The sequence below is a fragment of the Nelumbo lutea genome, chromosome 1 (assembly GCF_056320005.1).
Source record: "Nelumbo lutea isolate HS-2025 chromosome 1, American lotus-T2T, whole genome shotgun sequence".
Lineage (NCBI taxonomy): Eukaryota > Viridiplantae > Streptophyta > Magnoliopsida > Proteales > Nelumbonaceae > Nelumbo > Nelumbo lutea.
This window is the reverse complement of record NC_142684.1, coordinates 1696375-1711860: the sequence shown is the minus strand read 5'-3', so window position 1 is coordinate 1711860 and position 15486 is coordinate 1696375. Positions and strand designations below refer to the sequence as shown.

Genomic DNA, 15486 nt, shown 5'->3' with positions numbered 1-15486 from the left:
AAGTCGGTTTGATCGATTTATAATATTTTGTGTGAGTGAGCCCCAACAGTTTTATATCACTGCCATTGGAGAACATTTATGAATTTAGATATTAAGGAATGTTCACTAATATGTATAATGTTACTTTTCAAAACAAAAGCAACTGCAACGTACATCAAGATCATATTGTTTTTGTTGATGTGATAGCTGTTTTAATCTTGAAAAACACACCCTAAGAATAAAATGTTTTTCTGAGTACATATTAGAGGAAACTAGTTCATTGCACCGTGGAAGAAGCATGGGATTAAAAGTATGCAATGATATTGAAGTATAGGAGAATGTTTGATAAAGGAAGCATAGGATGTTGATATATAAAATAATAAAGGAAGACAACCATTCCTCTTTTTAGTTATTTATATTAATTTAAGGACACAAATCAGTATACTTTAATCTAAGGGGTCGTTCGGTAACAGCTGAAATGGCTGAACTTGATAGCTTATTGCTTTGTCTTTCAGCCAATAAGTTTTTAAGGATCTTAATGGCCGAATTATACCCTTAATATTTTACTATTTAAATACTTAATCGATTAAAAGACAGAGCAATAAGCCATTTAGTTAAGAAACTTCAGCTGTTATAAGTAGATCTTGAATCCATCCGAGACCAGAATGCAACCAGCTCTGCACAAAAGAATTGGAATGGGAAGGCCACCCTGTACCAAGATGGAACAGTCAGGTACCGATCTCCACGGCATGCTCCATTCACTATAGCCTTCGCACATGCACCGGCACTCATCACTGGCATTGCACCAATAATAGTCTGCCACCCAACAAAACCACGCCCTCCTTAATTCAGATATATTATTATTGGGAAAATTTATGATGCAGAAAAGATATGGTATGGGAAGAGTTTTGACCAATCAAAACCCACCCATGAATTTTGATAAATAACACCTGATTGGCTATCACATTTATTATTCCAGTTGACTGGTCAAAAGTATTTCAGATATCATATTTTTTCTATATCATAGTAGAACCCTTTATTATTTCATCACTTACTATATGTTAGGGACAGTTATTCAATGTAAATTATTTTATTTTTTGACATCATATATGTCTAAATTTACCATGACTTTTATGGGATTTCTCTTTTAAATTTAAAATGATTTTTCAAAACCCCCCAAATTAAGAGCCCCTTGTCCTTGAGTATTACTGTTCAAAATTCACCTTCCATTAAGATTTCCGTTAGAGATCATTAATGGAAATTGTTTATGTGAGCATTTAACTATTTTACATATCCAAACTACCCTTAAATGATCAATCAGCCTTATTAAATATTTTTATAACAAAATTACCCCTGACTGCTGTGGGCCTGGTGTGGACCCGAGCTTGAGTCAGAGGTAATTTTGTTATGAAAAATATTTAATAAGCTTGACTGGCCATCCAGGGGTAGTTTGGTCAAATAAAATACTGGAATGATTATGTGGACAATTTCTATTAATTATCACTAACTGTGATCTAATTGAAATCTTAACGGAATGTGAGTCTTGGACAATAAAACTCACTTGTAGGGATCTATTTGTAAGTTTTGAAAAGTCATGGTGAGCTTTAGATAATATTTCTTTTATTATATACTTTTTCACTAGTTTTAAGGACAAATCAAAACCATCTAGTCTAAAAGAAAATTGATTCTTAAAACAAAAAATTCAGAAACATATTCTTGGGTATACATGTGCTTTTTGTTTCCAAAACTGAAACAAAAAATGTGTTCTTGAATTCTTGATTTAAACAACATATTTTTGTTTTTTGTTTAAGGCCACATTCGTTTGCATTGCAAATCTGAACATGCAAAGATATGAATAGAGAGTTTGTTTAATTTCAGCATTCTCTTCCACTTTTACTCTCTTCCATCCTGTGTTGACTTTGCTTCAAATTGGGCTGAGGCCTCTCTTTATATCGGTCATGACCTGATTTGTTCACCAGCTGGACCGGGGTCTTTACATTTAGGGGTTGGGTTGTGCTAGCTCAGGATAAGGTATGCCCTAGGTGTTTGGGCTCTCATAGTTCCGAGATGGCATTATAAGGAAGATCATGATTGTTTATAAACCAAGTGTGGAAGCTTGGTTACGTGAGGTTGTGCCAAGAGCACATACACGGACCTATCATATTTATTTGGGCTAGCCATCAATCTCTGGTTGGCTTGGCCAACCTTGGTTTGGGACCAAGGGCTCTATTCCATTGGTCTTTGATCATTTGAGGCTATATTAACCCGGTGCTTGGCAAAGATTGAATTGGTTATCCTCGAGCAATGGGTGGTTGGGATGCCATTCCTCCATGCCTTACCCAAATTAGGCTCAATTTAAGGTCAATATTTGATGCCATTAGTGTTCAACAAGGTCAGTGTGCGTGTGATTAGTGCTCAGTGTGTATAATGTTGTTAGTGCTTAGCAACATTATATATTTGCAAACAAGTTGAGAGAAATATGAGGATGCCATTGCAAGCAAATGATTTGAGTACAAGGCTTATGGACGCTATCAAGTTCAATGCCTTCCATTGGTAATACATCCTCAAGTTTTCTTTTCTAAGTTCCAAATGCGAGCTATAACAATCTTGTCGAAGTCTTCCAATTGATAAGAGCTCGGTGCTAGCACCTTAGTGATTCTATACGGATCCTCCCAATTTGGTCCTACATTTTTGACATTGGGCTCAAGTACTATGGCTTTTCTCAGCATGAGGTTTCTCACTCAAAACTGCTCGCTACAAACCCAAGCATTATAGTACTTGGCCACTCTTTGTTGGTAAACAGTCATTCTAATTTGAAGTCAGTTTCTAGTTTCCTTCAAGAGGTTTAGGTTAGCTTAGAGTCCTTCACCATTTGCTACCTCATCATAGTGCTTGGTCCAAAGTGTGAGAGCACCAATATCCATTGGGATTATTTTCTATGTGCCAAAACTCAAATTGAAAGGGGTCTCTCCCATAGTTGTCCTAATGGTAGTGCGGTATTCCCAAAGTAGACTTTTGAGCTCTTGGACCTATCTTCATTTGGCTCAGCCCAACCACACTTTGAGCCCATGCAAGAAGGTGTAGTTTGTAACTTTGGTTTGACCATCGCTTTGTAGGCAGTGAACAACTGTAAATAGTTATTTTATACCAAGCTCCTTGCGGAATCCTTGGGAATTCTTGGTTGTCATCTATGCCAAGGATTCGACTTCCACCCACTTTTGAAATAGTTGATGGAAACAAGGAGAAACTTCTTTTAACCAACTACAAAAGGAAATGCATTGTGGATGTTGATTCCTCATTAGGTAAAGGGTCATGGACCACTGATCAGTGTTAGGGGATCACAGGGTGATAAGGTATATTTGAATGCCTCAACAATGTTCACACTTTTGAAATATTCATACAACATCTTGCTTCATGATTTGACTCTAAGGTGGTTGCCGCAGATTCCCTCATGGATTTCATAAAGCATGTAATCCGCTTCATTGGGATTGAGGCATTTCAAATAAGGCAAGGTGTGAAACCTCCTGTATAGGTTCCCTTGGATGATGTAGTATCAAGTTGCCTTGTGTACGATCTTCCTAGCCTCGGCTCATTCTTCTGGGAGGATGCAATCATGTAAATAGTGGAAGATTGGATCTTACAAGTTGGTTGTGAATAGACGAGCAAGGCAAGTAGTATTACTTCATCAATGCTAGGTTGGAAGAGAGTATCAACACGAATAGAGCCCTTGAGGTTGGAGTTGGACAAGTTGGGTAATCAAGACAAGGTGTTAGCTTGGAGGTTCTCGAATCATAGTATTTGTTGAATGGTGGATTGCTACAGCTTGGAGATGAGCTCTTTCACTTTCCATAGATATCTCACCATGGTGGGCTTCCATGCTTTAAACTTACCATTGATCTAGTGGTGTGATCGCCAACCAAGGTGTGTATTTGATGTCAAACTCATCGAGATCTAAACTCCACCTAATCAGTCGTCTTGAAATCTCAAGCTTCTATAACACCTACCTGAGAGGTTGATCGGTGAGGGCGTGAATGTTGTATGCTTGGAAGTAAGGTTTGATCTTGCATGTTGAGGTCACAAGGGCTAAGGCAACCTTTTCTAGGTTCGGGTCTCTATTCTCTACATCCAACAACACCTTGTTGATGAAGTAAATTGGCTTTTGTACACCATGTTCTTCCTTGACGAAGACCGAATTGATTATCGTCAGCCAAGAGGTATAAGAATAGCTAATCATCAAGGATCGACATGATCAGTAGGGCAATGAGTAGAGGTACTGTTTGAGCTACTAAAAGGCCTATTTACACTCCTTGGTCCACTACAAAATCCATTATCTTCTTGAGTGCCTTGAAGAAAGGGAGGTAGTGGTTAGTGAACTTGGACATAAACCCTGCTAAATGTGGTGATTTGACCTATAAGGCGATGCATGTCCTTAATGTACCTTGGAGATGGCTTATCTCTGATGGCTTAGATTTTTTCTAGGTTGGCCTCAATCCCCCTTTGAGTCACCGTAAATCATATGCTAGTTAAATGGTGCTCAACTTTAAGGCTTTTTACTAACATATCATCCACATAAGATTCAATATTTCATCCGGTCTAGCCTTTGAACACCATGTTCATTAGCCTTGGTATATTGCATTGGCATTATTTAGGCTAAAGGGCATGGCATTGTAGTAGTATAGTGCTTGGTTGTGATGAAGGCAATCTTCTCTTGGTCTGAAGAGTGTATCTAGATTTGGTTGTAACCTAAGAAAGCGTTCATGAAGATGAATAGCTCATGTCCCAATGTGACATTAATGAGTTAGTCTATCCTTAATAGAGAGAAGTGATCCTTGGGGTAGGCCTTGTTAAGGCCAATGAAGTCAATGTAGATCATTCACTTCTTGTTGGTCATCTTCACCATCACCATGTTTATCAACTAGTCCAAGTAGGTCACTTCTCTAATGAAATTAGTTGCGAAGAGTTTGTCTAGTTCCTCGTTTATTATTTATCACTTCTCTGGGGTGAAGCTCAACTTCTTTTACTGCACAACTTGCTAGTGTGGGTCGACATTGAGTTGATAGGTTATGATCTAGGAGTTGATCCCAGGCATTTCTACAATAGACCAAGCAAAGGCATTGGAGCTAATTTCCCTTGGGAGCTACTTCATAGAACTACTGAACAGTGTATTGTATTCTTTGGAGGTCGTCATCGAGTTGAGAGCCTACTTGGATAGTTTTTCTCCAGGTCATTGTCAAATAGGGGTACTTGAATCAAACTCTCAATAGGCTTGATGCACTGTTCAGAGCTTGTCCCAAAGGTCTAACCGATCAATGGCAAGAGCTTCTTAGGAGGTTACCTTCCCTTTGGGAGATGTTGCATAGCACTATTGAGCAATATGTTGATCTCTTCGAACGACGTTGGTGTTGTGCTCAGTTGGAAACTTCATCACAAGATGATATGTAGACACCAAGGCTTTGAGGGTATTCAACGTCAGATAGTCAAGAATGACATTGTATGACGACTCAACTTTGATCACTAGGAATTCTACCAACAAGGCGACCTTTTGAGGTCCTTCCTCTATTGTCAGCGATAGGGTGATACTTCTTGTAGGGCATCATCGGTGAATTCGACCAGAGGGGTGTTGGCTAGTTATAGATGCTCCCGCTTAATCTTCATCTTCTAAAATGACTTATCAAAAATAATGTTAGCTAAGTTGCCTATGTCGATGACGACTCGATACTCCATATACTTGGCTATGTTGATCAGATTACCAACGCATCATCATGGAGTGTTTGAACCCCCTTTAGGTCGTCCTCAATGAACATGATAGGGGACATTCACCTTGGACTTCTTCAAAGCTCAGCTTTCTACCTAGTTCATCCAAGCATAAGCCTTTTAGGCTGAGGAACTCTCTCCAACCGTTCACCTGAAAATTACGACAATGACTTTGACAAGAGGGGGATCTCCATCATCGAGTGTATCGACATAGCTTGGGTTACTCTTGCAAGGGGCTCAACGGTCAGTGACATATCCATCGAGGTAGCCTCATCTAGCGAGGCTTTCAATATTGTTGTGGAGGTCTCAACAATCCTCTATGTCGTAGCATTGTCCCTATGGAACTTGTAGTACCTGTCTCGGGTTATCTTATTTTCCTAAGACTTCAACTTCTTGGGTCATCAGATAAAGTACCGGTCTCTAACTTGCATGAGAATCTCAACCCGAGGTATTGAGGAGCATGAAGTTTCTAAAGATTGGTAGGGAGCTCCTCGACCTGTAGTCCTAAAGTGGTGGTCATCATGCTCCTAACACTTAAGGTCGCCCTTTCTTCATTGGCTTATCTCTAATTGGCCTACACATCTTTGACATTGATGTTTTGTGCTTTGGCCAAGAGTTTAGGCATATCCTATGGGGCCTTCTTCCCCAAAGAGAAACAAATCAACTAACTCAGAGGTCATGTATCATAGTATGCACAACTGTAGACTAGTGCAAGTTTTGAACCTAGATGGACTCAACATTGAATCTCACTAAGAATTCTCGAAGGGATTCATCATCTTGTGCCTCAGCTGCATAAGGTTAGTAGTCATTTTCTAGTATCTTAGGCTACTAATCAATTATGTTGAAAAGAGGTCCTCAAACTTACACTAGGTAGTAATAGATCAAGGGAGTAGCGCAAAGTACCACTATTGAGTTGCTCCCTTTAGAAGTACAAATGCTTTGCACATTAAGGCATATAAGGCTCCATGTAGGTGTATAGTGTCTTTGAACCCATCTAGATGGTCCATGGGGTTAGTGGTATTGTTATACTTTTCAAATTGTAGGGGATTGAACTCAGATGGGGGACCTCATCCATGATGCCCTAAGTGAGGATCAACTCTTTACTAATTCAGACTCCCCAGTTGGTGCGTGATGGTCCAAGTGGCTCCTCTCGAGCTCATTCAAGTGCTCATGCATATCTTAAATCTCACTGTATTGACATCAACTTGCTTGCCTGGTTATGGTGGGGGTGCACCTGACTTTAATTAAGTTGGGCTCAACGTAAGAACAATGTTGTCGTTGGTGGTTCTGAGATCCTAAATGCTCCTTGGCGAGGATGCATGTCTTAGAGCACTAGACTATGAGAGTGAGCGTTCTAGCCTTGGTTTGAGGTATTGGCCTCGGATCGCGCAAGATGAGGGTTATCACTCATCTTGATTCTTCCTTGGTACCTCAGGCCCTTGTTGTGCCCTTTATTTAAAAGGGAAGCTTAGGACACTAAGACGTGTTGTCCTGGAGTCTGAAGGAAGGTAACAAAGTCATTGACCTGCTACCAAAGAGTTGCTCTTGCATCAATAGCTGATTTTGTGGTTCATGATGCGATGTGACATGCTCGAAGTGAGAGCCCATGGAAGGGAGTGTAAGTGAGAGCCCATCAGAGGCATTGTTGTCAAGTCAGGAGAGAGAGAGAGAGTGAGAGAGAAACCGAAGGCTTTTTATATAGGTTCCCACAAAATGGTGCCACTCTTATGCTATTTGAGTTGAAGTGGACGAGTAGCAGATATGTCTTAATGAGCTAGATGAGCTGAGGTGGAGACAATGACCTATTAACACAAGAGTTAGAGGCCCCAAGATGGTTCCCCAGGGAGGACCACTCTAACACTTTGATGCCCAAGTTAGTAAGTGAAAGAGAAGGTTAAATAGGATAAGCTAGTGAAGACGAATTGGTCATAGCTGAGTAGAACTAAAGAGCTTAAGAGAGTAAGAGAGCAAGGGAACTAGAGTGCTAGAAGTAAAAGAGAGAAGATACCTTGGGCGGTGTGCCCTTATATACCCACAAGGGAGTGTCATTGTGCTCCTCATTTTACGGGACACATGATATGCTCTGGAGTCATCCCCAATCGAGGTTCTAGGGTTGGTTCCCTGTTCTCCACACGGAAGAGGTTAAGTTGATCGAATGTGACATTTGCCATATGCACCTCTTTGTCCTTGATGCTAAGCACCATAGTCATATTCCTCACTGAATGGTAGCACACCACATCGCTGTTTTCCACATCAACCAAGCTAAACAGCTTGGCCAAGTGTCATCCACGTCAGTGTGCATACATTGGTTCAACCATGGTGAGATAAACAAGTTTGCTAGACAAAAAACCTAGTTAATCAATGGATTGAAGTCATAAAGTTAATGACCAGTTAAAAACATGAATTAGGACCTTAGAGAAGTGTAAGTAGAATGTTGATGGAAATTAATGCTAAGGGTGTTTGACATTAATGTCAAACCAACCAAACCGACCAAACCGGTCTGACCTAACTTGAGTTGGTCAGTTTTTCAAAACCACCAATAGGTTTCGGTTTGTATGAGAAAATAAACCGACAACTAGGTTCGGTTTTTGAAAACCAAAACTAAACCGAACTGAACCAATCCTATATGTTTAAGTAATTATTAATTAGTCTCTACCCTATATGTGAAATGTTGATATATTTTATTTGTGTTTTGTTTGAACATTGAAAAATAATCGTTATTTATGGTAAAAACTAAAACTGTAAAACCAATACAAATATAATACAATGATATAATATTTAATTCAGTTTTATATAAATTTAAATATATATTGACAAAAAATCAGTTTTGCATAAAAAATAATTGATTTAAATATATATTTTAGTTTTACATAAAAACTAAAAAGTAATAAACTTAAATATAAATAGATATTTTAGTTTAAAATATATATAAAAACTGACTAAACCAATAAACCGACCCAAACCAACCCTTCACATTTGAGTAGATTTTACTTCAGGGTCGATCGGTTTTGATTTAGTGAATAAATAAACTGACTAGATCAGGTTACTTGAAGAAAATGACGGAAACCGACCCAACCCCCAACCCAACCATGAATACCCCTAATTAATGCTGCAATATGCCAATAAAAAATGAATTACAGCCCCTGCGCCTGTGGGCAGTGATAAAGTTTCGATAGAAACTTAAAAGTAACTGTGTCTATGCCACTATTGGGTGGGATTACTAGACAAGAAGAAGAAACCCATTGATCCATCCATCCATAGCCCGTCAAACTTAGCCGAAGCTCAATTTCAAGCCAAGAGTTTGGCTCAAGTCAAACTGAAAATTCTAGGCCTCTCAGGTCTCTATCATGCCATCCCCGTCAAGTCTCTATGAATTTATATTGAACTGCCACCTCTTTCTTTCTTCCTTTGGGTTGTAAGTAAAGGGTCCTTTTTTGAATGAGATATTTATGAATTTAAGGAGGCGTTTTTTTTTTTTTTGGATTTTGAGAGGAGGAAAGTTGGGTCAATAGAATTTTGATTTCCAGTGACCAAGAATTTTATGTTTATTTATTCAGATTAATGTAGAGACCAAAAAAAGTTTATTTTCCTGGTATACCCTTTTTCTAGGTGGGTAAATAATTTTTCCATGTAAGAAAAAAGTTGCTAACACTTAATGGAAAAAAATATCCCTTTTAATAATGAATTTTTATGACTAAAATTGTCATTACATTGTTTACCTAAAAAAATAAAAAAAAAACATGGATAAACACACTTACCCGGATAAATATTTTATAGGAAAAATTTACACAAATAATTATATTTACCCGGATAAATAACCAAAAAACGAATAGACCTAAATTATATTACATAACACACGTTACTGGGGGCTCATGGCATGGGATGATGGGACAGAATAGGGTGGTGCACGTGAGGTCCATGACCCCCTACCACGGGGAGACTCATCCCATTCCTGATTCCTCCTCTCGTTGAGAGGGATGCTTTAATATTTAACATTCGAATTGGATTTTATCTATAAAATTTATTAAATTATGTTAAATTGAGAGAAATTGACTGAGATGAATCGGTCATATGAACAGAAGACTATTCACAGCACGATGTATCACAAATTGAAAGTGACAAATTAAACGACATACCGAAAAGGATTTGGATAAAAGTAATAAGAAATTAACAGAAATGGCAACACAGGATTCATAGATGATGATAACTTTATCCATAGATTTTGATTGGACTCCATCATATTTGAATGTTTTATATTTTTACTAAATTATTAAATGAAAAATAACTTTATTGAGACTTGAATTTATGAGATTTTAATGAAAATATGATATTAATTAAACCAACCATTATCAATAAATATATGTTGATTTAAATAGATATATGGTTTGGTACCACCAGATTGGGGTTAATGAGGGTCCAATACAATTATAAACAGATTTTATTTATTTTTAAATCCAAATTAACTCATAGAATAAGAAGTTAGGAATAAATATATATATATATATATAAATAGAAACTAACTTTTGAAAACAAGTCAACTAAACAACAAAATAATAATGGTAAAAATAGGAAGTTGGACCTCACGTGGTAAGGTCGGTGGGGCTCACGAGCTGTTACTTTATTAAGATTTTATTTGTTTACGGTTCAAATCTTAATCAGATACAAATCTTGTATCCATTTGTTTGTAATTATGACTTGCATTCATACCTAATATAAAATTTGTACTTTTCATCTTATTTGCATTTTTTGGAAATGCAAATTTTGTATCTCAATAGCTGATATGAATTTTGCAGCACCTCATAGCACGTCCTGGCCACACATTCCGAACATCTCCCGTATTTTAAATATTGTTATACATGGAGATATTCCCAGTACATGTTGAAATGTAATATGAGGTCAGTGTGAGAAGTGCTCTGTGAGGAACAAATTCTGATTTATATTAACCGGAAACCACATCATCTTTCCTCCTACCTCCATTTTCATTTCTATAAAATAGTGACTACTTCATTTTACTTTCTGATATACTTCTCTGAGACAAGTCACGTTTTAAACAAAAGCAAACCAGAATTTATATCAATGAAAATGTAATCCGCACTGCAAAAAAAAATTAGCCTAAACCTTGAAACAAGAAACAAAAAAGAAAATCTAAACAACCATATATTTTTAAAGTTGGAGTCTCTCTTTGATTCAGAATCTATGATTTCTGCTTATCTAGACTAACCAATTTAAATTCTTAGACCTATTGCTATACTTCTAATCATATTGCTGACTTCATTTCAGATCAGAGACAAGCTTGGTGAATTATAAATAAAAAGAAGAGCTTTATCTGGATCTCTATTTTCAGCTGCAACTTTACCTAATTAACGACTATTTTTAATTAATTATTTTCCCTTCTTTATCAAAATTCAGCAGCAAGAATAAGGGAGAGTTCAAAATATCGATGTGACTACTGCAAGAAATCCGGTCATACCAAGGACCGGTGCTATGAGCTGGTAGGATACCCACCAGGATGGGAGGATAAGGGAAAATCTGCGGCAAAGCCTACTTCAAATGACAAAGACAAGGCAACTTTCAAGCAATCCTCAGATCAGAAAATGTATGAATTAACAGCAGAGTAATACCATATATCAACTCTTGACTCTGCTTCACAATGACAACCAGGCTTCAGCCAACTCCGTACGTACACTCTCCCGTTCCAACTGGCTACTAGATACAGGAGCATTTATGGTCCCTTTTAGCTCACTACAGTTGACATGTACAGCCAAAGAATTTGTAGCACCCCGACCAGTTCAGTTACCCAATGGCACCTTGACGCCAGTTCAATCCCAAGGGGATATTGCTATCACATCGGATTACTTCATTGGCCGAATACCGTTAAATGGCAGCAGCTACCGCCGAATTACTATGGCTTAAGTGACTTTTCATTGACCTTGGGCTACTCCATCCTCAGCCCATGCGCCTATTTTGTGACAACAAAGATGTTCTTCACATTACTGCAAATCCCGTGTTTCATAAACATATAAAACACATTGAAATTGACTTCTACCTCATCTGTGAATATCTCTAGTCCGAGAAAATTGTCACAGCCCATATACCATCTTAGGATCAACCAGCCGATGTCTTCACCAAAGCTTTTGGACGAGATCATTTCACTTCACTACTTCTCAAGTTGGGCATTCGACACTCTCATGCTCCAACTTGAGGGGACGTGTTGGGGATAACTGAAGACAGTTATGAGGTTTCTCCACTTGTACAATCTGTTACTCGAAGTAGGGGTGTAACTTGGGCAGGCCTAGCAGAAATCAGCTCAACCCAGAATTTTACACGGGTTGGGCTTGGATTTTTGATCCTCGGGCTGGGCTCGAGCCCAAGAAGTCGGGATTTTTTATTTTTTGGACCAGGCTTAGGCCTAGCCCTTGGGTAGTTCGAACCCAGCACAATTATAGACATTTATACATATATATGTGTATATATGTAAATGTTACATACATACATAAATACAAATATATATATATATATATATATATATATATATATATATATATATATATATTTGAAAAATACATTTATATATGTATAATTTTAGTGTGGGTTCATTGACCAACCCAAATGCATCAAATTATAGGGTGGGCTGGGCTTGGGTTGGGAAAATCGGACTTGACCTCGGGTTCAAGCTTTAAGCACAAATTATAAGGTCGGGACTGCGTTGACCATAAACCCAGCCCAATTTGCACCCCTAACTCCAAGTGGACAATCTGTTACTGCAAATTGGTTTAAGCTAACTGGCATTTGGCCGGCTTCTCACCTTGTATCTATAAATACCTTGTACCGTAATACAAGATCATTCGGTTTTCTTGATCCCATACAAAAATTTGATATTCTTATGAATTAACTTGTTTAATAAGTTTGGGTTTCAATTTTCCATCTCATGGGGTTTTATATAAATGAAATTTCTAACATACTTGACTCATTAAAAGGTATCTAGGCATGGCAATTTACTCCATTTCATGGATTATCGGTTGGACCTGCCCCATTAGGGATGGGGATGGGGGACTTTCCATCCCTCTTGGTGGAAACAAGGCCGGGACTGAGAGAACACATGTATATAATATTTTTAGAAATATGTTTGAATATATTTCAATCTATTTAAATAAATTTAGATCTGTTTTGATAAAATGGTAAATTATAACCATTTTGTTTTTAAAATTTCTTAAAATTGAATAAAAATTAAAAAACGCTTCTGTCACATGGCAGTGAACAACGTTATGTTGTTTGGTAAAGTAATTTTCACCACCATTTTTCATATATGTGCTGACGTACACATCAGTCAACGCTTATGGAAAACACGGGATACACAGGCATTTATTAAAACGCCTATGTATCCGACGTGACACCATTTTTCTTAAAAAGGGCTACGATTCCAAACATCCCCTCAATTAATATTATAACACTACAGAAACAAAAAATATAACAGAGTAATAGTGAAGTTGGATATGATCTTACATTTTTCCATTCTTGTTCTACTTTGACAGAACCTTCTTTGGACAGGTGTTTGCCTTGAGTCATCTCTGTATCTATAAACCCAGGAGTTACTGTCGTTACTTTAACCTCCCCAGCCAGTTCTACTCTCAGTGTCTCGTAGAAGTTCTCCATTGCAGCTTTGCTCGCCTGAAAGACACCAGAAACAGAAGAGAGACTGAACTAAAATCCCGGCCCAAAAGAGGAGGATCTAATTAAGCTGCTAAGGAGCAGAACAGAAAGACAACTCCATGTACGTGAGATTCCTTACACCATACAAGCTCAACATCGGTGTGGGGAATGATCCGGCCAATGAAGAATTCACGACGATCTTTCCCTTACTCCTTCTCAGGTGAGGGATTGCGAAATAAGTTGGATAAATCGATCCCCAGAAGTTAACATCCTGTAATTAAACCATCCAGAAACACTACTGAACATAATAATCCTTTGTTCATATGCAGTTTAATTTAATTTGTATAATTGAAAAAGAAGAGATGATCAAAATTAAACTACGTACCATTACAGGTCTGAAGTTTGTGATATCGTTTGTTTCCTCAAATTTGCAGCCGGAAGTGATCCCAGCGTTACAGATCAGATGATCCACTGCATCAACGCAACCATTATCAGATCCTTATTAGCTTGATTAAACTCGAAGCTGGAGTTACGTTACATAGATTAATTATTGCGATCGAGCATTCACTTACGTCGCCCAAAGTGGCTGACTGCTTCGTCTATGAAGCGTTGGCAGTCCTCGGGCTTGGAGACATCTGCGCAGACGACAAGAACATCAGGCGAGCCGAGCTCTGCTGCTCTCTTTGCAACTTCCTTGAGGCTTTTCTCCCTTCTAGCGACGAGGACCAGAAAAGCTCCTCTCCTCCCATACTCATAAGCTAAGTGCTGTAATAGCCAATTAAAATAGATCAATTAGCCAGAAGCCAATAAACAGAAACCCAGCAGATGAAGATGCTGATGGTGACTAAGCTAGCTAGCTCTGCTGGAAAGATTTTGCACCTCGCCGATGCCCGATGAGGCGCCGGTGATTAGGACAACTTTTCTGGTGATGTTCTCGCTAGAGAAGGATGTCAGGATGCAATTGAGGATTCTGAAGATGAACAGTATAGGGAGGGCGAGACTTAGAATGAATAGGGAGACGGGGGGAAGAACCAAATTTAACAACTTTTGAACCAGTGCCATGGCACACCTTCACCTTCACCTTGGTGAACACGTAAGTAAAATGAACAGGAGAGAGAAGCAGAGAAGGAACCCAACAGCTCCATATATAGACATCAATCAAGTTTTGCTAAAACCATGAAATCTCATCATGGCCGGCCTTGATGAGAGTGGCCTCCACTTAGAATAAGATGAAGTGACATCTGGCCTAGGGACCGCAATGATACATGGAAGGCCGTAGGCCGTGATTCACTGTCAACTCTTTGGCTGTTGGGGCCCAACAGCATAAGCTGCGCTGTTGAGACAGTTTCTAGATTGGGCACTTTCTGGGCAGTTTACCTAGCCCAACAGCTAAAAATTTTCCTATTGACACATTGTCACGCACGCAAAAAAAAACCTGTTGCTGTCAATATTTAAAGGTGGAGACAAAGTTGTGAGTTCTCTCAAAATTAAATGAGCAGGACTAGCATTAGCTATTATTTAAGGGTTGGTTAATGGTCTTTTTCTACAGCTCACTCGTTCAGTTGAGACTTCAGAGTGCGCACAGAAAAACGCATCACAAGGGTTCCAATTCCATACTTGTGATTACAAGTTGTAAACTTTTTCAAATATCAAATTTACGTACCATAATATTTTGGTGAGACTGAATTTACTTTTCACATAATTGGTCCTTAGGCTGCTTTTGGTTGCAGTGTAATTTTATTTGCAATTAATATAAATGTATGGGAGCGTAAATGAAAAAAAAAATCGTAAATTCTGATTTAACTTTGTTTTGGGTTTTATTTGTACCATAATCAAATAAAATAAGCTAAAAATTGAAATAATGAAATAGAGAAAATTCCTGATTAGTATCATGTACTTTAGGCCTAGTGCCACTTTGGTCCCCGAACTTTTAAAATGTGACAATCCAATACTTGTCGTTAACTAGCTGTTAAGTGGAATTTGAAAAATATGCAAATTCCCTTCAAGTGTTATTTAATTAGTTTTCTTTATCAACCATCTAAACGTTGACAAAAAAAATTAACAGTCCCAAATCCTTACATTTTCCATTTAAGAAAGTTGGGG

The 15486-nt window shown here is 38.1% G+C and overlaps 1 protein-coding gene across 1 annotated transcript; it reads right to left on the bottom strand.

Moving 5' to 3' along the window:
• Positions 1-259: 259 nt before the first annotated feature.
• Positions 260-14808, bottom strand: LOC148873174 (11-beta-hydroxysteroid dehydrogenase A-like). The gene is made up of 6 exons (XM_088966004.1): positions 14263-14808; positions 13956-14148; positions 13769-13854; positions 13523-13654; positions 13237-13401; positions 260-795 (listed from the first exon to the last, which is right to left on the bottom strand). The coding sequence occupies exons 1-6, from the start codon at positions 14443-14445 to the stop codon at positions 604-606; spliced, it is 951 nt and encodes a 316-aa protein (XP_088822130.1). The 5' UTR covers positions 14446-14808; the 3' UTR covers positions 260-603.
• Between the last annotated feature and the right edge of the window lie 678 nt (positions 14809-15486).